Source organism: Pristiophorus japonicus, chromosome 15, assembly GCF_044704955.1.
Source record: "Pristiophorus japonicus isolate sPriJap1 chromosome 15, sPriJap1.hap1, whole genome shotgun sequence".
Taxonomy (NCBI): Eukaryota; Metazoa; Chordata; class Chondrichthyes; family Pristiophoridae; genus Pristiophorus; species Pristiophorus japonicus.
Window position 1 is genome coordinate 178,509,957 of NC_091991.1, and position 18,485 is coordinate 178,528,441.

An 18,485-nucleotide genomic window follows, 5' to 3' on the forward strand; every position below is an offset into this window, starting at 1 on the left:
TTGGCTAAGAGCACGGTGATCCATAAGGTATACTGAAAAAGCTTATCAGCAGGAAGTCATAATATTCAAATCTGATTTTTATTTTTCTATTTCCAACTTTCTCCCCACCTCTCTTGAAGGCACTGGTCCTTTCTGTGGTATGGTCCCACCACAAACAGCCTTCATTCAAGTTACTATTCTTAACATGTGAGCCTCGACAGTGAGTGGCCATGTACTATTTGGCAAGTGCACTTTCCAACAGTTGTCACTAGATTGCAACCAGAAGTCTGAACCATGGCTAATTTCCCCCTCCTTTAATCCAGGGTACTGAGGTCAATTTATAGCATTCCTACTGCCATCCTTGCTGAGATTAGTTAACCATTCCAACCGAGGATCATTCTAATGTGTGTGGTTGAATGATGAGCGATGTACTCATTCACTAGACTATATCGGGAGAGCTTCACATCTAATTTTCAATGGGATCTTATTTATTTACTCCTTGTGCACTCTTTTCTGTTGTTAGTGATACTATTAGTGTTCAGCTCTCTCTTGTGCGGATGAGGTTTGTTTCCTGTTCAGCAGCTTGTGTATCCTGTTCTCAAGAGTGCAGTTGCTGTGGAGCAGGTGGCTGAGAACCTTGAATGAGGCAGACCAGGCTTAGAAATAATAGCAGTGATATACACTACTATCAACAAACATATTTTTTTATAACATCAACATCAAGTTCCTGAAGATAATTTCAACCTCCCTGACCTTTATTGAGAGAGCTGACCTCTGAGACGCTGAACAGATTGAATTTCCATAAGGCAAAGTCTCCTTAGAGACCAATGCATTGGATTTGGCTCTGACACTTGCAATAATATTGCTGTGCTGGGCCACTTAATACAGGGGAAGGGAAAATGCTGGGGGTGGGGGGGCGGAATTGTATTTGTGTATCGGTGAATACTGACACACTCTCCTCTGTCAGTAGGTTGTGGGTTCAAGTCCCACTTCAGAGACTTGAGCACAAAAATCTAGGTTGACACTCCAGTGCAATACTGAGGGAGTGCTGCACGGTTAGAGGTGCTGTCTTCCGGATGAGGCATTAAACCAAGGCACTGTCTACCCTCTCAGGTGGACGTAAAAGATCCTGTGGCACTACGGCGTTCTTCCCGATGTCCTCAACCATCACCTAAAACAGATTATCCGGTTATTATCACATTACAGTTTGTGGGACCTTGCTGTGCGTAAATTGGCTGCTGTATTTCCTACATTACGACAGTGACTACACTTCAGAAGTACTTGATTGGTTGTAAAGTGCTTTGGGAAGTCCTGAGGTTGTGAAAGGCGCTGTATAAAAGCAAGTTCTTTTTTTTTTCTTGGGCCCGATACCCACTGTTCTGTATTTAGATCAGACTCTTGATCAACTCCTAAATATCTCTGTGGCTACGCGGAAAAACATTATTTGAGATTTTCAGTTGTATACGTTAATGTCAGCCTCTCTGCATTGACAGTGCTAGTTGTGGCTGTGTGAGTCACTGTTGTAGATAGTGCCAACGCTAGTTAATGTGGGCGACTCTGTGTTCCCTGTAAACATAGAAACATAGAAAATAGGTGCAGGAGTAGGCCATTCGCCGCTTCGAGCCTGCACCGCCATTCAATGAGTTCATGGCTGATCATTCCCTCAGTATCCCTTTTCTGCTTTCTCTCCATACCCCTTGATCCCCTTAGCCGTAAGGGCCATATCTAACTCCCTCTTGAATATATCCAATGAACTGGCATCAACAACTCTCTGCGGCAGGGAATTCCACAGGTCAACAACACCGAGTGAAGAAGTTTCTCCTCATCTCAGTCCTAAATGGCCTACCCCTTAGCCTAAGACTATATCCCCTGGTTCTGGACTTCCCCAACATCGGGAACATTCTACCCGCATCTAACCTGTCCCATCCCATCAGAATCTTATATGTTTCTATGAGATGCCCTCTCATCCTTCTAAACTCTAAACTCCAGTGTATAAAGGCCCAGTTGATCCAGTCTCTCCTCATATATCAGTCCTGCCATCCTGGGAATCAGTCTGGTGATTCTTCGCTGCACTCCCTGAATAGCAAGAACAAGAAAATAGATAGATTTTTAACTAATAAGGGAATTAAGGATTATGGGGAGCAGGCGGGTAAGTGGAGCTGAGTCCACGGCCAGATCAGCCATGATCTTGTTGAATGGCGGAGCAGGCTCGAGGGGCTAGATGGCCTACTCCTGTTCCTAATTCTTATGTTCTTATGTCCTTCCTCAGATTAGGAAACCAAAACTGAACACAATATTCCAGGTGAGGCCTCACCAAGGCCCAGTACAACTGCAGTAAGACCTCCCTGCTCCTATACTCAAATCCCCTAGCTATGAAGGCCAACATACCATTTGCCTTCTTCACCGCCTGCTGTACCTGCATGCCAACTTTCAATGACTGATGAACCATAACACCAAGGTCTCGTTGCACCTCCCCTTTTCCTAATCTGCCGCCATTCAGATAATAATCTGTCTTCGCGTTTTTGCCCCCAAAGTGGATAACCTCACATTTATCCACATTATACTGCATCTGCCATGCATTTGCCCACTCACCTAATCTATCCAAGTCACTCTGCAGCCTCCTAGCGTCCTCCTCACAGCTCTCACCGCCACCTAGTTTAGTGTCATCTGAAAATTTGGAGATATTACAATCAATTCCTTCATCCAAATCATTGATGTATATTGTAAAGAGCTGAGGTCCCACCACTGAGCCCTGCGGCACTCCACTAGCCACTGCCTGCCATTCTGAAAAGGACCCGTTTATCCCGACTCTCTGCTTCCTGTCTGCCAACCAGTTCTCTATCCACGTCAGTACATTACTCCCAATACCATGTGCTTTGATTTTGCACACCAATCTCTTGTGTGGGACCTTGTCAAAAGCCTTTTGAAAGTCCAAATGCACCACATCCACTGGTTCTCCCTTGTCCACTCTGCTAGTTACATCCTCAAAAAAAAACTCCAGAAGATTTGTCAAGCATGATTCCTCCTTTATAGATCCATGTTGACTTGGACTGATCCTGTCACTACTTTCCAAATGCGCTGCTATTTCATCCTTAATAATTGATTCCAACATTTTCCCCACTACTGATGTCAGGCTAACCGGTCTATAATTACCTGCTTTCTCTCTCCCTCCCTTTTTAAAAAGTGGTGTTACATTAGCTACCCTCCAGTCCATAGGAACTGATCCAGAGTCGATAGACTGTTGAAAGATGATCACCAATGCATCCACTATTTCTAGGGCCACTTCCTTAAGTACTCTGGGATGCAGACTATCAGGACCCGGGGATTTATCGGCCTTCAATCCCATCAATTTCCCTAGCACAATTTCCCACTTTATAAGGATATCCTTCAGTTCTTCCTCCTCCTCACTAGACCCTCGGTCCCCTAGTACTTCCGGAAGGTTATTTGTAACCTTCGTGAAATCAGAACCAAAGTATTTGTTCAGTTGGTCTGCCATTTCTTTGTTCCCCATTATAATTTCAGCTGAATCAGACTGCAAGGGACCTACGTTTGTCTTCACTAATCTTTTTCTCTTCACATATCTATAGAAGCTTTTGCAGTCAGTTTTTATGTTCCCGGCAAGCTTCTTCTCGTACTCTATTTTCCCCCTCTTAATTAAACCCTTTGTCCTCCTCTGCTGAATTCTAAATTTCTCCCAGTTCTCAGGTTTGTTGCTTTTTCTGGCCAATTTATATGCCTCTTCTGTACTGGTTAGTGTGGATGTTGTCAGTGCTGGTTATTGCCATCTCTCTATTTTGCTGGTGCAGGTTAATGCTAAGGTGTCTCTGTTACCAGAGCTGGTAAGTACCAGTACTTCTGTTGCCAGGTTTGGTAGTGCAGATGTCTTTGTGTTGCAAGTGCTGGGTATTGCAGATGTGCCTTGTCAACAGTGCGGTCCACAAATAGTAATCTGATCTGGCACAGTGTGGCTCATTACATTTTCAAACAGGAAGGAACTTGAGAATAATGATGGGACAGACGGCGTTCCATAGTCCGATATCCTGCCGACACTCGCTGTCTGGACTCATGCATGAAGAATGGCCACTTGAGTGAAGTACCAGAGGACAGCTAGCACATGTGGAAAAATATCCCACCAAGAGTCAGTGCCTCGAGGTGGGGAGGGAGGGTGATAAGAAAGTACAATATTAAGAGGTGGACTGGGCAGAGGAACAGTTCTGAACATCTTTGACATAATTACAGTCATTCTGCTGTAAATGGTGTTAAATGGTACTGCTGAAATTGTGTAAAGGATTTGGGAAATGGGAGAAAATAGAATCACATCCTACATAACCACAAAATCCTGTATAACCAGCCCCGGTTATATCTTCACCAGTATCCATGTGTGCACTTTCCAGCAGGAACCACTGGAATGCAATCCAGAGCAGGAATACTGATGTTCCTCTCCCTCGCCCAGGCCTGCTGAGCCCACTTAAAGCACATTCGCCCCAGCTATGAACCACTAACTCAGCACAGACTAAGGGTGGATTGTAGGGCTTTCTCATCTGCTTGGCACAGTACCATATTTGGCAGAGCATTGCTGCAGCAAGCCCCAGGGTAAAAAAGCTGTTCCAATTTAAAATATGCTTCAGGATTTTAAACTTAAAATGTAACATTATATTAAGCCTCATGTACTGCGGACACTTGCTGGGAATCCCCAGGCGGCTCGCTGGCGAAGAGGCTAGGAATTTCGGGCAGTGCCATCGTGGGAGGATGCCGGCAATGGTTTGTGGGACTGCGGTAGAGCCAGAGGAAGCACACCTGCTCCCCCGGCTCCACGTTCAGCTAAGTGTTTTTTTTTAAAGGTTGGCTGTGTTCAGGGCAACCCAATTTTGCCTCAAATGGGCATTAACCCACTCATTTGCGCATCGAAAGAGCTTGACGGCTGGTTCGTCCCAGGAAACCTTTTCTTTTGCATACACCAATATGGCAGGCGATGCACTTGTGGCTCGTAATGAGTGCGGGCTTTCTGCCCGCCATGTTGGAGGATTAGCTGCCTGTTTAGCGCCTGAAAAGCGGGTATGGCGCCATCGAATTTCTGGGCCCAAGACTTTAATAAGAATCCTTTTTCTGGGTGTTGCATTAGTTCAAAGAATATTTTTGCAAAATGCCAGGAAACGTTTTTTAATGAGCTTTTCCTGAAATACAGCCACACAGTGTGTGCTTAAACAATAGCCGGAGTGATCCTATCGGTTCTTGGTATTTTTAGAATATAAAGGCAGTAAAAGAGGCCTCTGCTTTTGACAGAATAGATCCCTATGATTTTTACCTGCAAGTGGTAGCCAGGTTTGTGAGTTAATAAATTTATTTGATTTCAGAAGATATTTTAGTATAAAATGAACAAAAGATTTTTCTGTAAATGATTCTTTACCCAGTATCAATGCCGAATATTTTTTTAACTTATTGCTGCTATCTGGTCCGTGAGCAAGACACTGTTGTTTAAAATTGAAATCCTGATTGATACGGAGTATCTGGTGTATATTGTCAGTGACCCTGTATTCCCATCAGTAGCACTTTGTCAGTGTGGCACTGTTACAGTAACTGATTAAATTCTGACAAGATGTTGTTGTCAATAAGTGGTCAATAGTATGCTCTTCTACATAGACAAGCAAAGAAATGAGCAAGAAGCAAGTAAGTTATGAACCTTTCTGATTTGGAAGGTAGAAGGTGGCTGGCAGAATGAGTTATACTGAAAGTAGATAAATCCAGAGAGATGGTAAGAGTAAGTAACAGCCATGACCAATGAGGTGTGTGGTGGGCTCGGGGTAGAGGGTTTCTTGGGTTCAACCTGATGAGGTCCTGATCAATATGCAGCTTCTTGGTAGGCAAGTGATTACATTCTGGGGCTGTGCTGCCGTTGGTATTCATACAAACCAATCGATTTATACAAGACAAGGGGCTGGATTTTCGGCTTGCTTGCGCCTCAATTAGCGTCTCGGAGAAGCGGTAAAGGATGCTTCTAGGCATTACGGCGGGCGTCCAGCTTTTACCACCCGGCCACCAAGTTTGGCTCATGGTTTGTGGTGGCGCAAAAACTTATCGTCCCACCCTCTAGTTTCGCCCTCTAAATCATGACGTCAGTCATCATTCAACGCTCCGCTAAGGTCCCGGATGCAAAATTCAGCCCCAACGTATTATTAAACACCAGATAACGTCTGAAAAACCAGGTGTTCCAAGGGTGTAGCAGGCGATATTTGCAACATTTTTAAATGGAGGGAGGAGGATCCTACATCGCAGGCCCGACACGAGACTCCCAAAGCAGCAGCAGCATCATCATCATCATAGGCAGTCTCTTGGAATTGAGGATGACTTGCTTCCATTCCTAAAGTGAGTCCTTTGGTGGCTGAACAGTCCAATGCGAGAGCCACAGACTGGGGAAGGGGGGGGTTGGGACTGATTTGCCGCATGCTCCTTCCGCTGCCTGCGCCTGACCTCTGCACGCTCGCGGCGTTGAGATTCGAAGAGCTCAACACCCTCCCGGATGCACTTTCTCCACCTAGAGCGGTCTTCGGCCAGGGTCTCCCAGGTGTCAGTGGTGATGTTGCGCTTTACCAGGGAGGCTTTGAGGGTGTCCTTATGATGTTTCCGCTGTCCACCTTTGGCTCGTTTGCTGTGAAGGAGCTCCTCATAGAGCAATTGCTTAGGGAGCCTCGTGTCTGGCATGCGAGCTATGTGGCCTGCCCAGCGAAGCTGATAGTGTGGTCAGTGCTTCAATGCTGGGGATGTTAGCCTGGACGAGGACATTGATGTTGGTGCGCCAGTCCTCCCAGGGGATTTACAGATCTTGCAAAGGCCTTTGACCCTGTCAACCTTGAGGGCTTATGGAGTGTCCTCCTCCGTTTTGGATGCCCCCAAAACTTTGTCAACATCCTTTGCCAGTTCCACGACAACAAGCAGGCCGTGATCCTTACCAGCGGCTCCATTACAGACCCAATCCACATCCGGACCGGGGTCAAACAGGGCTGCGTCATCGCTCCAATCCTCTTCTCAATCTTCCTCGCTGCCATGCTTCACCTCACAGTCAACAAACTCCCCGCTGGAGTGGAACTATACTACAGAACCAGTGGGAAGCTGATTAACCTACGCCGCCCCAGGCTAGGTCCAAGATCACCCCAATCTGTCGTTGAGCTGCAGTACGCGGACGACGCCTGCGTCTGTGCACATTCTGAGGCTGAACTCCAGGATACAGTCGATGTATTCATCAAGGCATATGAAAGCATAGGCCTTACACTTAACATCTGTAAGACAAAGGTCCTCCACCAGCCTGTCCCAAAGCAACGTTCTACTCGGAACTCCTACATGGCAAGCGAGATCCATGTGGGCATAGGAAACTTTTCAAGGACAATCTCAAAGCCTCCTTGATAAAGTGCAACATCCCCACCGACACCTGGGAATCCCTGGCCCAAGACTGCCCTAAGTGGAAGAAGAGCTTCCGGTCGGGCGTTGAGTACCTCGCGTCTCGTCACCGAGAGCGTGCAGATAGCCGAAGGAGCTTGCGGAAAACCAGGCTCCCCACCTACCCTTTCCTTCAACCACTGTCTGTCCCATCTGTGACAGAGACTGTAATTCCCGTATATAACTGTATAGTCACCTGAGAACTCACTGTTAGAGTGAAAGCAAGTTTTCCTCGATTTCGAGGGACTGCCTATGATGATGATGATAATGCAGGGCACTACACAACAATGAAGGGCATTAAATCAAAAAAACTATTTACAAGTGTAATCAACAAAAATCAGGGCATCTGCACAAACTTGTCCTGTACATTATTCTGACTTTTTTTGGCTGGGGCGCAAAAACTTCCTTGTGTAATGTCTGATTTTGCGCCCCCGATCATGGAACCTAATTTTTTGCCAAATTTTGCAGACAAACGCGCAGACCTTTTCCAGGCAGCATCAGGACCACCCCACCACCATTACCGCCCTGAAACCTCAAAAGCCGAAAATCCAGCTCTTTTTTGTGAGGTAACTTATTCATTGGATGTATTGTGCTAGAAGCACAACTCTGTCATTCAATGAACGATACCATCTTTGACTTTGTGAAGCCAATGCTAGACTCTGAATGGATTCGATTTAAGAATCACTGGATAATTAACCAGCAGCTTCAAGGCTGCAATCTGATCAAGGGGTTCAGCTACTGAAGGCTTGCTCTTGGAAACTCGGGATTGTTTGAACCCCACTTCTCAGGTTATTTGTTATCCATTATTATTTTATATATTTAAGATAAGAGTTTGCATGTTCTAATTTAATGAGAGTTGAATAATGAGTGGATATTTTTGGAAGTATTAAATGGACATTGTGGTCTTGCTTATGACAGGAGCCCGGACCTGCTAAAGTTGCGGTTACCAGTAGCACCATGCCAAGTGCTGAGAGGGTCCCGAGTACCAAGTCAACGCTCTGGCAAGAAGAGCTGAAAAACAAGGGTCTCCAGATCGTCAGTAACTTGATGAGGAGCCCTTCACAGAACCAGTCTCCTATTGCCACTTTTTCTGGACCATCAGCAGTACCTAAAGAAGGTTAGAGGATATAATAGGGAAAAATGGGGTGGTATTTAGAATACTAATACTACGAAAGTGTTGGTTCAGGCAGCTTTATAGTCCAAACAAGGCCTTTTCTTTTCTCAGACGGTCTTTTATTCTTCCTTCGTTTCCTGGAGCTGCTGTTTCTCACTGGAGTGAGGTTCCATAGGGGCATAATTACAGCCCCCGATAAAATTGCCGGTGACTATAGATTCCCCACTCACTTCCTGATGAAATCTGCAGCTTTGTTTTATCCTAACACACTGGGCATTGGGCAGAGTTAGCATGAGGCTTTGCATGTTTGTGTTGAACCCATTTTCCCTGTCAATGTTGTATCTTTGATAGTTAAGAACAGGTTGACAACAGCACAGGTTTAGAAATGCCTAACTGTGCATCAAGATGTTTCTGGAATTTAACTGGACAAAACTGAGCAGCTTACCGACACACAACACTGGCTTAAACCGCACAGCTGCAGTTAAACAGGTTGAACACTTAGAATAAATGAAGCTGCCAGAAATCCTGCTGATAATAGTTATAAAAATGTTTGAGAAAGTTAAACCACTGAGTAGTGATTACAAAGGGTAGTGTAACAGATGATTGGGCTAATTTGTAAGATATTTACTCATTAACAATATTAAGAGTAAAATATAGAAAGTATTGATGGTTAATCCAGAGTTCCTTAAAATCAAAAGTTGTACATAAACAATCTGGATTGTCTCCAAGCAGTGATAGAATTTCTGTTGACAGGTGCCTCTGTCCAAAATAAAGTTTTTTCTGTAAATGAACGACTCAGCTTCTCTGTTTTGATCCAGCTGAAACTGACCTAGTCACTTAGTGCAGTGACGTCATTGAAATTCCAGGGCTTTGCTCCGGCACAAGCACAGATCTACTTTCAGGCTTGAATAAAACACCCAGACATTGTTACCCTTTATTCTTGTCCACATGCCCATTGTTCAGTGCTGTGTAATCACAGCCTCCTCATTGTACAGGAGCATTAGGTTATTCACATAGGCTCTGCCAGTTTGTGAACTATACAGTGTGCAAGTGAAGTCTACCTGGTAATATACTTGCATGATTCGACCTGGGGAAGGGGGAGGTGCCTCACCATCATTTGCTTTTGCTGATGGTGAGAGAGTAAAACTCGCTGCTTTTTACTGCATGCATTCTGGGTAGCATGTTATCATTCTGGTCACCTTGTTGGGAGGGCTGTTGCATGTTTACGCTCTGATTCTAAACAAGTTCTCTCTTCCTCCTGAACAGCAGCCCAGGTTGTGGTTAATGGTGACGAGGTGGATGGCCGGCAGAAGAAGCGCGTAGAGAGCGGCTACTTTTCCCTGGAGAAGCTGAAGACTGACTCGAAGCAGCTCACCTCCCCTCCTAGCAGCAGCACCAGCACCAGCAGCAGGTATAGTTCCTCTGAGAGTGGCATGGTGACACCGTGCCACTCTAGCCTGTACAGCAATCCTTTCCCTCCTGCAGGTAACCTCCTCTCCAATGGCTCTTGTGTTAGCTCTTCCCAGAGCTCCTTGGACTCCGAGATCAGCGGTGTCACGCTGACGAGCATAGCAAGCTCAAACAGCAGGCTTTGGGAAGGGCCAAGTCATTCCCCAGCTACAAGGACCAATCGGGGCTATGCCACATTGGCAGATATCCCCAAAGCCATGAAGATCAACAGCAGACAGGCCTTCCAAGCAGAGGAGCAGCAGGAGCAGCGGTTTCGTACCTGCAGTCCTGGCAGAATAGAGTTGGAGCGTTTGTTTGGATCTGAACGAAGGTAAGAAACTGAAGGTGGTGGAAACTCATTGTGAATATTAAAATCTGACTGACTCTTATTACATACCCATCCCTGTAATGCAGCATAGCTGCTGACCAAGGGCAGGCACTAAACCACTGCTCCTTTTAATTTCAAGCACAAACTGAGTCTCAAACGACTTGGCTACTGGAATACATTACAAATTTATTTTACCAAGAATGTATGAGGGAAAGAAGGGTATATAATAAGTGATGTTCAAACATGCTGTTCTTACTTCCTGATGCTTTCGAATCTTGCATGTATTTTAGATTACAGCTTCTGTAACCTCCCTTTCTTCAGATCTCCCTTTCTTCAGATCTCCCTTCTCCATGCATCATTCTCTAGCGAGAGGGTAGGTTGGAACTTGTACCCAGCCTCTGGTACTGACGATACTGAGGTCTGCGGTCCCTGCCCCTACATTTGTCATGTGCTTTGCTGCATTTTATAGTATTGTATGCCTGTATCTGCCATGTATCCTTTAATCCATTTTTTAAATGCGTTGGTTCCATTCACAGTCAGTTCATGATAATCATGGCAGTGGTATTCCAAAGAAGCATTATCTGTGCTGAGACCACTGCTTGTAGCCTCTTATTTCTTGCTATCAAGCAAGCAGTTGTTGTTAAACGCATTTGTGAATTTTGCTAGTCTCATTAAGAGATTAATATGGAAAGCTTGAAGTTATTGACCTGTTTGTCTCCTTATTCTGTTACATCCTGCCATTCAGATTTCTTCTTCTTAGGCAGTCCCTCAGAGTAAAGGATGACTTGCTTCCACATTACAAATAAATCCTCAGGTGGCTGATGAGTCCAATGTGAGACCTACAGTCTCTGTCACAGGTGGGGCAGACGTTGGTTGAAGGAATGGGTGGGTGGGGTGCCTGGATTGCCACGCGCTCCTTCTGCTGTTTAGGCTTAGCCTCAGCTTGCTCCCGGCGAAGAGACTCGAGGTGTTCAGCACCTCCCCGGATGCTTTTCCTCCACTTTGAGCGGTCTTGGGCCAGGGATTCCTAGGTGTCGATGGGGATGTTTCACTTTTTCAAGGAGGCCTTGAAGTGTTTCCTCTGCCCACCTGGGACTCGGTTGCCGTGTCGAGCTCCGAGTAGAGCGCTTGTTTTGGGAGTCTCGTATCGGGCATGCGGACTATGTGGCCCGTCCAACGGAGCTGATCGAGCGTGGTCAGTGCTTCAATGTTGGGGATGTTGGCCTGAGCGAGAACACCGATGTTGGTGCGCCTATCCTGCCATTAGATTTGCAGGATCTTGTGGAGGCAGCGTTGGTGGTGGTACTTCAGTGTTTTGAGGTGCCTGCTGTACATAGTACATACAGATTTCACACAGCAGGTGGCAGAGGATCTGCTATCTTCTGGCCTCTGATTTTGCTACCTGTACTCTGACCTTAGTTGAGTTCATCAGCGTGCTTACGTTCTGATGTAAAATTGTACTGCATTGCAAGCAGGTACAGCGCATTGAGCTAGCTCAGTGACTGTTACTGGCCTGCATGATTATTTTTTAATTGCAGCATTCTCTTTTTTTTTAAACCAGTAGAGAAGTTTACTGTTCAGTGCCTCCATGGCCCTTCAGGCCTCTGAGGAGGCTGACTTGGAGAATTGTGCAGGCACAGAAGGCCAAGTCTCTCTTTTCTGAATTTGACTCTGGCTTCCTGCTGGAGATGGGAGGCACTGGATAAAGAGAATGATACACTGGTAGAGTTAGCCTTTCTCTCTGAAAACCTGTGAAGTATTAAAAGGCCTCCTGCACTGTACACATTGAGGTTTCGATCAGCATCTTCACCTTACTCGTCAACTTGTGCCCACCATTAAAGCACCACAAAACTCACATGCCTGAGAGGTTGGGGGAAGATTGGGTCGCCAACAATAACCAAGTTTCGCAGTGTGTATGATGTAAAAATTTGCATGACAAGCACACTGCAGACATTCCTGATGATACTATGGATGCTTGCCATTGTTTTTCTGATGGTTAAGGGTGTCACTTGCTTGGCAGGTTTTGCCTGATCCTCAACCTGAAGGCAGTCACAATGCAGTAACATGACTTCATAAGTGAACCTCACTTTCAAACTCTATTTAAATTGCCACTAAGGAAAGTTTCTGCAGACATAAGCAACCTTTGACCTTAACGCCTCTGCTTTGAAGAGGTGCCTCAGGTGTTGGTGCTGACTGAATCCAAACTTCCCTCAAACAGGTTTGGATTGACTGACCTCAGCTTAAAGGTCATTCTTAAAAACCTTTAGGGCTTTCTCTGGAAAATTCTTCTGTCTCACTATTTTTAATTTTTCCTTAACAATATTTTCATATGCACAAAAAATAGGTTCTGATTCCTCACTCTGACATGAAGTAAAACAGCTGGATAGTCGGGGTAGTCAAGTGGAATATTTAATATTTTAACAGTCCTTTCCAAAGTGTCATCAGTCACTGGTGTATGCAAGAACAATATAGTAATAAAAGATCCCTCATTCATTCGTGAGTGTGAGCCTGGAGCTGTCTTCAAAGGCAATTCAGTGCCACACCTTATCATGTTTAAATATTTTTAGAATAACTTCCGAGGGTTACAATCTCTACCTGCCGGCACAGGCCCTTCCTTTCTGCCGACAATGGAAATCAAAACAAACATTGATGTTATCGCATCAAAAAGTGACTCCCACCTGACTCCCCTCAACATAGCGCCTTAGAAGTTAGGGGAGTGCAAAGAGAAAGGGGCGGGGGAGGGAAAAGAGAAACTGGTGTATTCTGTTCATATTGTGGAAGTGGCTCTGAAGGGGAGTCCAGAACAAGTAGGCATAACCTTAAAATTAAAACAAGGCCATTCAGGGATGAAGTCTCGAAGCATTTCTTCACCCAAAGGGTAGTAGAAATTGGGAACTCCTTTCCCCAAAAAGCTGTTGAGGCTAAAGGGGGGGGGGGGGGGGTGTCAATGGAAAATTTCAAAACTGACATTGATAGATTTTTGTTAGGCAAGGGTATTGAGGGTTATGGAACCAAGGCAGGTAGATGGAGTTAAGATACAGATCAGCCATAATCTAATTGAATGGCGGAACAGGCTCGAGGGGCTGAATGGCCGACACCAGGTCCTATGTTCCCATGTATGATCGAAAATTTGTATTCTCAATTTTCCTTGTTTTTTGAATTGGGAAATGTCAATACAGGAACAAGTGCACATATCTAAAGTATATCTGGGCATAAGGTTGCTCTAAAGCTGAATTTGCAACTTTCTCATTCTGGCCATAGACCTTCACTGATGTTAACGGGGAGGTCCGTACAAGCCAAACCAAAATAGCAGCCATTGGAGCATGTGGCATTGCCAATAACTTTATGCCCCTCAAGGTAGGAAATCATGTGATAAGTGTAGTTGGAGACTGACAGGTACCATGTTGCGTTTTTCTGTCTTAAACCGTGCTCCAAAACTGATTTAGAAGCAGCCAGGAAAGATGTCACCATGGAGGCTCAAGGCTACTCCTATCTTGGAGGTGGGGGGAGTATAAAAGGAGCGGGGTGGGGGGGCTGGTGGTGAAAATCCAAAAGGAGCTGGAGGGACAGGAGGAACATTTCCCTTTACGCCAGGATGTCAAACCTGCTTTTGCTGGAAGCCCTCAGTTTCTTGCCTTGAATCGAACGGTAATATCTAAATGAGTACATACATGACACATCCTCTTGTTCACTGGTAAAATTAGTTGCTATCGGGATGGGATGGTAGAATGAAAAATTGAGAGCCCATCTATGTGCACCATTGGTTCAGGCAGCCCCAGACAGTGAGTCACCAAGATCAAATGAATGATTTAACTAGGCATGGAAGGGTTAAGTGAAGATTTCATCCCACCTGGGAATCCTTGAACCATAATTTATCTTGGCGAGATGTTACTGAGCTGCTGTTGTTTATCACCCTGTACAGATATCCTTTGGCTTTCCTGATATATGTATTAGTCTCTGTAACTTAAGCTGAGTTATAGGTGACTACCAATCAAATGCCTGTGATTATAAGTCCAGTGAGCAATCAGAAAAATTGTGAATATTGAAATCTAAGCAAAAACATAAAATTCTGAAGCTAGTTCATCAACATCTGAAAGATAAAAGACAGATTAAAGTTCTGGGTTGGACCTTTCACCAGAACTGATCAAATATTGCTGTTACTGCAGTGTCTGAACAGCTTGGTGATTTGTTGCCCTCTTGTGGTGTTGGGCAGCATTACAGTTTTTACATTGTGAGCTGATGTAGCTAGCTGATCTCCAGTAATCAGATTAAGTTTATTTAATATTGATTCTCAGGATCTCTTGAGTCACTGGCATGGCCAGCATTTATTGCCCATCCCTAGTTGCTCTTGAGAGCCACCTTCTTGAACCGCTGCAGTCCATGTGGTGAAGGTATTTCCACAATGCTGCTAGATAAGGTGTTCCAGGATGTTGACCCAGTGACAATAAAAGAACGGCGATCTCCAATTCTGGATGGTGTGTGATCTGCAGGTAAACTTGTAAGTAATGGTGTTCCTATGCAACTGTTTCCCTTGTCCTTCTAGGCGGGGAAGTCCCAGGTTTGGGAGGTACTGCTGAATAAGCCTTGGCGAGTTGCTGCAGTGCGGCCAGTAGATAATACACACTGCAGCCACGATGCGCTGGTGGTGGAGGTAGTGGACCATTATTTTCAAAAAATAACATCAGAATCAATAACAGCGTGACTCCTTTCTTTCCCAACGTTGAAAAGGGAAAGGCCATTGCTCGCAGGTACATATTGTAAACCTTAAATGTGGTGAGGAGAGGTGGCAATGATTAGTTTTGTACTGGTTACGGCAACATTAACTTTGAACTGTTGTTGAACATTGAACCTGACTTTCCATTTAAATCAAATTGATTATTTGTGTGTCTTATCTTCCTCTGTGTGTATGTGTGGCTCTGACTGTGTGTGCAGAACAAGGGGGCATAATAAAATTAGAGCCGTGACAGTCAGGAATGATATCAGGAAGCACTTCTTCACAAAAAGGGGAGTAGAAATCTGGAACTCTCCTCCAAAAGGCTGTGGATGCTGGGGGTCAATTGAAACTTTCAAGACTGAGCTTGATAGATTTTCAAAGATCGAATGAGGGATATGGAGCAACGGTAAGTTAATAGAGTTGAGGTACAGATCAGCCATGATCTAATTGAATAGAGGTGCTGAATGGGCTACTCCTGTTTGTGTGTGTCTTGCTCCATGTCTGCCTGTCTGAGTGTGTAGCCATGTGCTTGTGTGTGTCTGGCTCTGTGCATGTCTGGCATGCGGATTATGTGGCCTGCCCAACGGAGCTGATCAAGTGTGGTCAGTGCTTCAATGCTGGGGATGTTGACCTGGACGAGGACGCGAATGTGTTTGCATCTGTCCTCCCAGGGGATTTGCAGCATCTTGCGGAGACATCGCTGGTGGTATTTCTCCAGCGACTTCAGGTGTCTACTATACATGGTCCACGTCTCTGAGCCTTACAGGAGGGTGGGTATTACTACGGCCATGTAGACCATGAGACTCCCAAAACAAGCGCTCTACTCGGAACTCGTCCACGGCAAATGAGCCAAAGGCAAGCAGAGGAAACATTACAAGGACACCGTCAAAGCCTCCCTGATAAAGTGCGACATCCCCACTGACACCTGGGAGTCCTTGGCCATAGACCGCCCTAAGTGGAGGAAGTGCATTCAGGAGGGCGCTGAGCTCAAGTATCGTCGCCGAGAGCATGCAGAAATCAAGCACAGGCAGTGGAAGGAGCGTGCGGCAAACCAGGCTCCCTGCCCACCCTTTCCGTCAACAACTTATCTTTCTGACCTGTGACAGAGACTGTGGTTCTCGTATTGGACTGCACAGCCACCTAAGAACTCATGCTAAGAGTGGAAGCAAGTCTTCCTCTCTGAGGGACTGCCTATGATAATGATGATATGCATAGGTATGTGTGCGTATCTGTCCCTGTGTGTCTGGCTCTGTATATGTCACTTAGTGCATGCTCACGGTCACATGCCCTCATGGGATTTTCTTGTTCTTTCAGCTCCCTACAAAAAGCCTTTGCTTGTTGCCTGGGATTCAGGCATGGCCTGGTCTATGCTTACAGACTTTATCAGTGTTCTTGGTTTATTTACTGGGAGGCACTATAGTGATATGAAGGAGCCTGGCCCTACCTTCTGTAGACTCTCGCACTCCACACCAAGGCCCTGTCTTCAGAGCCTATCCTTGCCTAACACGTTGTGGAGTGCTAATCATGGGTGGAGGTGTTGACCTGCCAGCCAACTTTTCAATCTTATCTGGTCCATAGAGCTCTCCCCTACGATTCCTCCCACTGGCAGGAACAGCTCATGTGGTAAGTGTACCACCCACTCCCTGCAGCTCTGTTGTCCTTCAGCTGCAACCTGCCTCGGGGATCCATATTACTACAGGTCCTGACCAAAGGGAGAGAGCATGCTGCAGCTTATGTTGTTCCAGTGCACTCTTGAGAAAGCGAGCAGCACTTAGTACATGTGTTTTATTAGTTCCTACAACCCACCGGCAGATCAACTATTTGTGTCATTGAGGCGAGTCTTTTTCATAGTGCTCATCTTACTTCACTTATCTGCAGCTGTGTGCTGGAAATTGAGGTGGGGGGTTGGAGTAACGACTGACCTAGAATCTCAAAGGCTGAGCCTGAGGGTGCAGCATTCTTGTTCTCCCAATGAACTATACCTGCACAGAAAAAATGTATGAAAGCATCTTTAGCATCCCTTCCCACCATACCCCAGATGCAGTTGCCAATGATGCTGTTGCCTTTGCCTGCTTCCTTGTCTAAATCCCATTGTCGCTTCCATCTGCTCGCCAACATCCTAATACTGCTGCCTCTAACTCCCCTGTGTCTCAAAGTCGTTGCCTCTTCCTGCTACAGTAGCAGAAATGAACAGGAGAGAGTAAAAAGAGGAAAGTAGAAAAAAAAGAGAAAAGAAAAATAAAAGACAGGACTGATGGAAGACAGAGAGATGTACATAAGTGAAGGCGAGGAGAAGAAATGGATAGATAGAAGTGAAAGAGGAGATATAGACACAAGTCCAGGAGGAGAAAGACAGAGAGAACTGTGGAGAGAGAGAGAAGTGTAGGGAGGGGAAACATCCCACACAAATGAAAAAGGTGTTGGAACTTCCTGTCAGACACACCTCCTTGACATATTTGAGAACGTCACAGATAAAATTGATAGTGATATAGTTTATTTACTCTCTGGCTATGTTCCACATTTAACTGGTTACCATTTCAGTTCCTGTTTTGGTTTAATTAGAAAGAGTTGACAGGGCTGAGCCCCAGTTCCACAATATTTCTCATAGACCGGTAATTTACGGAAGATGTTGAATGACCTCCAATGGGGACAGTTAATGATTTGTTGATGTTTTTCCTTTTCCTGGTTCATTTCTGATTGTCCAGTGCTCTCTTCCAGGTGTTGCTGCTAATCTGCTCTTAGCTGTGTGTCCAGCATTGTCGCCTGCTCTCTGCCTCGCATCCGTTTGATTGCAGATTCTAGAGGACTGATTCTGCCTGCTTCCTGTCAAAGAAATCAAACCTTCATTTTACAATGAATGATTTTGCTTTGTTATCAAATTGCCATAAATCTCCAGTTAAGACTAGTCCACTGTGACGCTCTCACCAGCCAGTCAGTCTGCATTACATACATGGGAAGCTTGGCAGCTTTCAGTTGCTATGCACTTTGTTCACAATGAATAATTACGGGCAGTTACTATAGCTCATGTCAGCTGGGGATGTAATATTTTCTCACGTCTCATGTAAATCTGTTTAAAAGTGCAGATGAACAGTTCCCAGAAACAGCTACATAAAGTTTCAGCTCTTGATCCACACAGAAAATACCTTGCTGTACATAAGAAATAGGAGCAGGCGTAGGCCATTCAGCCCTTCAAGCCTGCTCCGCCATTCAATAAGATCATGGCTGATCTTTGACCTCAGCTTCACTTTCCCACACTATCCCCTTATTCCTTGGTTCCTTTAGTATCCAAAAATCTCTCAATCTTTGTCTTGAATATACTCAATAACTGAGCATCCACAGCCCTCTGGGGTAGAGAATTCCAAAGATTCACAACCCATTGAGTGAAGAAATTTCTCCTAGATTTCATGTCCTAAATGGCTGATTCCTTATTCTGGATTTGTGGTCCCTAGTTATAGACTCCCTAGCAAGGG

The 18,485-nt window shown here is 45.3% G+C and overlaps 1 protein-coding gene across 6 annotated transcripts in view; it reads left to right on the plus strand.

Moving 5' to 3' along the window:
* Positions 1 to 18,485, plus strand: part of LOC139281279 (myosin phosphatase Rho-interacting protein-like) — a 226,944-nt gene that overhangs the window by 153,405 nt on the left and 55,054 nt on the right. For 5 of the 6 annotated variants that reach the window (XM_070901379.1, XM_070901380.1, XM_070901381.1 and 2 more), the window contains 2 exons: positions 8,329 to 8,527; positions 9,791 to 9,935. In XM_070901379.1, coding sequence (XP_070757480.1) covers positions 8,329 to 8,527; positions 9,791 to 9,935 — 344 coding nt within the window. Of the gene's footprint in view, positions 1 to 8,328; positions 8,528 to 9,790; positions 10,305 to 18,485 lie in introns of all 6 variants that reach the window. The other variant, XM_070901382.1, reaches the window with a different exon arrangement.